The sequence below is a fragment of the Polistes fuscatus genome, unplaced genomic scaffold, assembly GCF_010416935.1.
Source record: "Polistes fuscatus isolate 324 unplaced genomic scaffold, CU_Pfus_HIC Scaffold10, whole genome shotgun sequence".
NCBI lineage: Eukaryota > Metazoa > Arthropoda > Insecta > Hymenoptera > Vespidae > Polistes > Polistes fuscatus.
The window spans coordinates 7364634-7371411 of NW_025112998.1; the positions used below are offsets into that span (position 1 = coordinate 7364634).

General features: G+C 27.6%; 1 protein-coding gene across 1 annotated transcript; it reads right to left on the bottom strand.

Annotated features, from left to right (window-relative positions):
* LOC122526136 (cell growth regulator with RING finger domain protein 1-like) lies at positions 1–5085 on the bottom strand (the record flags this gene model as incomplete). The annotated part of the gene is given in 5 exon segments (XM_043649340.1): positions 1–1068; positions 1509–1616; positions 1942–2083; positions 3721–3892; positions 4775–5085. Coding segments are annotated over 5 exon segments (891 nt in total). The 3' UTR covers positions 1–612.
* Positions 5086–6778: the final 1693 nt, after the last annotated feature.

Below are 6778 nucleotides of genomic sequence, written 5' to 3' on the forward strand. Positions count from 1 at the left end.
TTTGTATTTTAAATTATTTCACCAGCAACACATTTTTCTGTGTATACGTATAAAATTATCATTCCGTCGGCTTTTTTATTATTCCAACCGGTCAATCACACACGAGTTTTTAATCACATTTGAAAAATATTTAATATATTCTCTATTAACAATCATTAATTAAAGAGGAAAAAAAAATTAAACCACACATTGCATTTCTTCCTTTCTCTCTCTCTCTCTCTTTCTCGTTCATTCTTATCTTTTTCTTCGCAACATGTTTTCAAGACAAATTTTTAACTCATATATGTGTATATATATATATATATAAAAGTAATCACGTAAAATATCCAAGGAGTCACTGAATGATAAATTTAAGCGACCTTGGGATACTAGGATAATAATCTTGTCTTGTCAGTTAATCCTTAATTCGAATTGGTACGAGTATAAGAAGATATATATGTATATTATTTAAGATTAATTAAAAAATTTGGATTGAAAAATTCGAAGTGAGAGAATAATAGGTGAAGGGGGTGGGGAGAGGAGTTATGGGACTTGAGGGGGAACAAATGGAGAATGAGAAGAAAGGTCAGGGGGTTTTTCATGATATAGTAATAATGTTTCATTTGAAAATATCTATCGTGCAAATCCGAGAAAATCTGTAAGTCTGTCGTTCCAATCGTGAAGCCAATGAGTTGGCCCGTGACTCTGTTGTCTTTGTTTGCAACACGAATTAGAGTCCTTCTCAATTGGCATATATTCTTCTCCGCGAATACAAAAATAACTTTTTATCGGGCTACGACACATGGGACAACGATCGAGTTTACAGAAACACGATGCACATATGCATGTATGCCTGCACGGTAATAATGCACGTGACAACGGGAAATATTGACAAACAACGCATAGTTGTTCCCCAGCCGTGTTCCAAAACGAACCCTCCGAATCACTATTCCCCGATGCTACTAAAGCACCTCTCGTTGAACTTCCATTATTGTTGCAGGGCTCGGCCAATGCCAATGCTGGGCCCAATCCGGATGACACTTCACCCTCGTCGTAATTCGTTGAGTTTCCGGTTGCCAAATAGAGTTGCTACAAATTTTTATTATTATTCGTCAAAGAAATGTGGAGATAATATAATATATGTTACTATTAAAGATCGAAATTGGCGAATGTCAAGATTCTTCGCATGATCGTTAGTCGACACATATCAAATAGGTCGGTGAAAGACTGAATATTTCAGTTTATTTTTATAAATTAATATATTGGACATACACCAAGTGACCATCTGAAGAATCTTGACATTCTCCAATTTATATATATATATAAATTAATGCATTTAATAAAATAATTGTTTCATATTATTCTCGACGTTGTTCGTTAACAAATTTGAAAAGTCTCGATTTATGCAAATTCAATATCATATCTTCGATTAATTATAAATTGAATGTAAGTAAGAAAAAACCATGGAAGAAATCTATCTTTTCGATCGCTTAAAAAACAAAAATCAAATAAAAATCGAGTAAACTAACCTTAAGGCAAGATAATTGTCCATTGGCTTGTTTTAAATACTGTGCCAGTATCGAAGTCGGTAACGTGCATACGTTATCCTTGATATGGACGACATTCACCAAAGCAACCTGTGTAACGGAGAAACGAAAAAAAAAATGTATTCAAACGTAGTAATTAATCTATACATAAATTATGCTAGGAGGCAAAAATGCAAAATAATTTTTTAATTTTTATACAATCGTTAAAGAATATAAGTAAAAGAAAAATCATGGAACGAAACTCGGACAAAAAAATAAGAACTACATCTCTGAAAAAATGATTTTAAAGGATTCATAACACGTGGAAAGTAACACGATATTGTATTTTAATAAAAAAAAAAAAAAAAAAAAAAAAAAACTATGAATCGTTATTAAAGAAAAATATATATAAATTTGACTGATCATTAATACTTACAGTTTCATCGGGATGTGGATCACCATTATCTCTACGTGTTAGAAAGATCACTAACGGATAACAAAGTCGTGGTGGTGTTCCCAGTTCTAATTCTGGCGCCGGAAGCGATAATCTCAATGTTTCTTCTCCGTGAGATTGTCTACTATATTTAATCGGTCAAGAAAATTTTAGTTAATATCTCTGCCAATGAATTTTCTATTTCCTTATTTTTGTTTATTTTTTTTTTTTTTGTCTTTTTTTCTTCACAAATTTATAACATCAATTTCTTTTTTTTTTTTAATTGAAACGAATCACGCGTACAAATATTAATTCTTTATTTAAAAATTGTTAATTATAATTTAATTATATTATCTGCGTACGATTTAGAAAAAATTAAATGACTAATCACTTCTATCTCGAAATTAAACAATCGATTTTAGCATTCTCCTCTCCCCCCCCACTTTTACTAATTATTCACGTCGAGATATTTCCTTGAAATTAAACAACGCAGCATGTATCTAAATATTTCTTTGATCTTTTTTATAAATATAATTTAATCGTCACGTTAAACAAATAAATTATACGTATGCGCATTAAAATTAAATTGAAAAGATAAACGTGAAATTTGTATAAAAAATTTAAACATATTTCGTTAACGTGCAATTAGCATTTAAAAGTACAAACAAACGAAATTTGACGTTTCAGGAATAATCGTTGAAAATTACACGTATAAATAATATATTATTTAACTTTACTTTCGAGATAAAATATAAATAACGTGACGGATAAACGAAAAAAAAATGAAAAGAAAGAAGATAAAAATTAAAAAAAAAAAAATTAAAAAGGCGAAGCAGAGATCAATACTAAAAAATGCTTTAATAATGATTTAAAACGTTAGCATTTGAATGTCTCTCGTGAGTTTTGTTTTTGATCTCTCTTCGTCCTCGTGTGGCCGTGAAAATATGGTTAAAAATAACCAACTGGCGTTGTTTATTCGCGAAACTGCTTTCTGCTAACTTTTACTTTGCCTGAACAAACAGTTTCTATCGTTCCTTTTATTTCCTCTTTTAAAGCTAATAAAAGCCTATATCTCTCTGTGATGTACGAAAAGATAAAACAACAAAATTTATCTAAAATGAATTGAAAAAAACGTTTCGGTAGAGAAGCATTTGCAAATTTTATCGCTACAAAAGAAAAAAAAGATAATATATGTTTAACATTTAATTTTTGAAAAATGTTGGTGGCTTCGTATTATTTAAGAATGAATATTTTATTATATGAATAATAAAATTTAATTCGATCAAACAATTACAAGTGATTAATAATTTTTTAACATTTATCCGTTTTTCTTTTTTCCTCGTACATGCACGTATCTCTCGTGAAATAAATTACGTACGAAATAAAAAAAGAAAAAAAAAAACACTCGACAGTAATCCTTCACTCGAACAATTTCAAAATTCATGTGACTTACGATAGGAATTTTATTTCGTATCTGAATACAAATTAAAATAAAGTTTTAAATGAGATTTAATCGAACGAATACGGATGATACAATCTCGAAATGATACGACGATAAATACTGCCATAAGTATTATCAAAAATATTCGAAGAATTAATTTTTATTAATAATATTAATAATAATAATTAAAAAAAAATATTCAACACATTTAAAAACGAATGTGAAAATGAACGAGATGATATAAGATAATGTAAACGTAAATGCAATTACTGATAAATAATAATAATAATAATAATAATAATAATAATAATGATGATGAATATTAACATATAAAAGGATACGTTTGTGGTGGTGTTAAATATTGAGCGTGGCTTTGAAGAAGCGTGCCATTCAAGGACGCTTCTCTGAGATTGCTCCAGGGTTTCCAAAGGGCCAAGTGAAGTTCCCTTATGCTGACACCCCACATTGCTTGCAGTGAGTACTCAACTTGACTGGATACTTCGCACTCGACTTCTGAAACAGAGTAAATTTTTTCGTTACATTTTTCTTATATTCCTCTCTTCTTCTTCTTTTTCTTCTTTTTTTTTTGCTCTCTCTCTTTATTTTACTCTTTTTATCTTACTTTCTCTTACTTTCTACTTTCCTTTCTTCTACTACTTCTTCTTCTTCTTCTTTTTTTTTTCTTCTTCTATTCTACTTTTATTTGCTTTTTTTTTTGTCAAGAATAATTAAAAACTAGGACGAGTATTTTTTAAAAGAGCGACTTCACTTTGATCTTTGTTACCTTACCTCGATGATAAGCATGAAAAACTGAAAACAGTTTTTCCATGTATGTAAGTCAGTCTCTCTGCTAAAAATGATCTTAAAATAGGTCTAGGAGAATTAGAATTTTTGTTCGACTATTTGAAAGAATATATTTTTCTTATTATATATTATTAATATATATTATGTTTAATTTAAAGATATATATATATATATATATTTGTAATTAAGTTAATTAATTTTAATTAAAATTTAGCAATTATGTTCCTAATCAAATTTCACAAATAATAAAATATTCTAAAAATGTGATAAACGTAAAAAAAAGAAGAAAAGAAATACAAATATCCTATCCTTACAAATGAATAAAATAAAAAGAAGGCACTTAGAGATCGATTTTAAAATTATTTACAATAACTAATATGATATACATTTTTTTTTGTTTACTTTTTTATAATAAATACACGAGTACAGTCACACACACACACACACACACTGGAGACGACGTTATACGTTTGAAATATATATCACAGATGATTTATTATAGCGTATTATCAACGCAATAAAAACATTGCTTTTGTTTTTGTTGTTGTTGTTGGTTGGTTGGTTGGTTGTTTGATTGATCATTTTACGTACCCCTTCGTGGCATTGTCAATCGATGTTTTCTTTAGTATTCCATAGTCTTGGATTTAATCCGTCTTCTTTTATATGCATTCCTTTTATCTTCATTATCCAAGTGCCTTTAAAGAAATACAATCACACATGAGTAGAAGCTACCATGCGCTTATAATATACTCACTAATCTCATGGGAAAGGACTTCTAAACGTTTCATCTCTCATCATTTACCGATGCCTCGTGAATAATTTTCATCAAACACACGTGATAAAACACGATTGCATTGTAACGTACATTAACGTTTTTCAACCAATGTCAAATTTTTCGTAATAAAATTGTTTTTTTTATATACACGGATACGTTACAATCTTCGATCTTACAATTAGGTGAAATTTTGACAACAATTATAATATACAAAAGCTAAGAAAGTTTGTCGATAATTTCTAACGCGTTGTTTTGTTTTGTTTTCTTTTTTTTTCTCTCTCTCTTAAATTAATTATCGCAATTGGTAGGTAAGTTGTTTAGTTTTTTTCTTTCTTTATTTTTTAAGAAGAATTTCTCATTTCTTTTTTTGGACAATTCTATACAACGAAATGATATTCGACTTTTTCTATGATAATTTTCATTTGTACTATATTTAATCCAAACGTATAACTTAGAAACTTTTGAATCATTCTGTATAAAAAGAAAAATAGTACGAATGATCGAGTCATTTTATTTTTATCTTCTAACTTGAAAACAAACAAAAAATTGTATTTAATTTCAATACTTTCCTTGTGTGCAATTTGAATGTTAAAAACGTACAACTTAGAAACATTTGAATCATTCTGTATAAAAAGAAAAATAGTACGAATGATCGAGTCATTTTATTTTTATCTTCTAACTTGAAAACAAACAAAAAATTGTATTTAATTTTAATACTTTCCTTGTGTGCAATTTGAATGTTAAAAACTTACAACTTAAAAACTTTTGAATCATTCTGTATAAAAAGAAAAATAGTACGAATGATCGAGTCATTTTATTTTTATCTTCTAACTTGAAAACAAACAAAAAATTGTATTTAATTTTAATACTTTCCTCGTGTGCAATTTGAATGTTAATAGCTAATAATTTTTTTAACATCACATAATGAGTTATTTCGTATTCGATAATCACTTATCCACGTATATTATATCAGAGTAGATCGTTCATTGAATTTTTTTCTTTTTTTTTCTCTCTATCTCTATCTCTTTCTCTTATACCTACATATGAATACATAATCGACGTTAAAAGAAAAAGAAAGAAAAAACAAAACAAAAAATATAAATCCATTTGAATGAACAATTTCCTTATCCGCGATTATAGACATTGAATTAATTATCATCTTATTTCATATAAATTTCAATACCGATCTCGAATATTGATTATTTCTTTTAACACGTGACTAAAAAAATTGTACAAACATAAAAGAAGAAATTATTGAAAAATAATAATAATAATAATAATAATAATAATAATAAAAGAAAAAGAAATATAAAAAGGAAAGATCATTTGTAATTTTAAAATTCTCTTATTCGTCTTATTCATCATCATTATCATTATCATTCATATTTCTTGCGGTAATTTAAAATATAAATATTAATATAGTTATTTTCTTTTTCTATGTACGAATCTAAACAGTTACGTTTACAGTTTTAAATTTTAATCATTTGTTTCTCTCACTTTTTCCTCTCATTATTTTTTTTTCTCTTTATTTTTTCCTTATATTATCAATTGTTTCTCTATACGTTGATTTTTATTAGCAAGAATTTCAAGATTTTTTCGAAGAATAACGTAAGCAATGACCAACGTGACATTTATCTTTTCTTCGTAATAATTAGCAGCACGTAATTATAAATTATTCGACAAAGCAGAACAGTGAATAATTTACATTGATAATAAAAGAAAATTATTTAAATAATTGTATTCCTCGCGGTTTGATAAATTAATGAAATCGGTATAATTGATTCTTGATGATTCATAAACCGTATAAGTATACAGAGAAA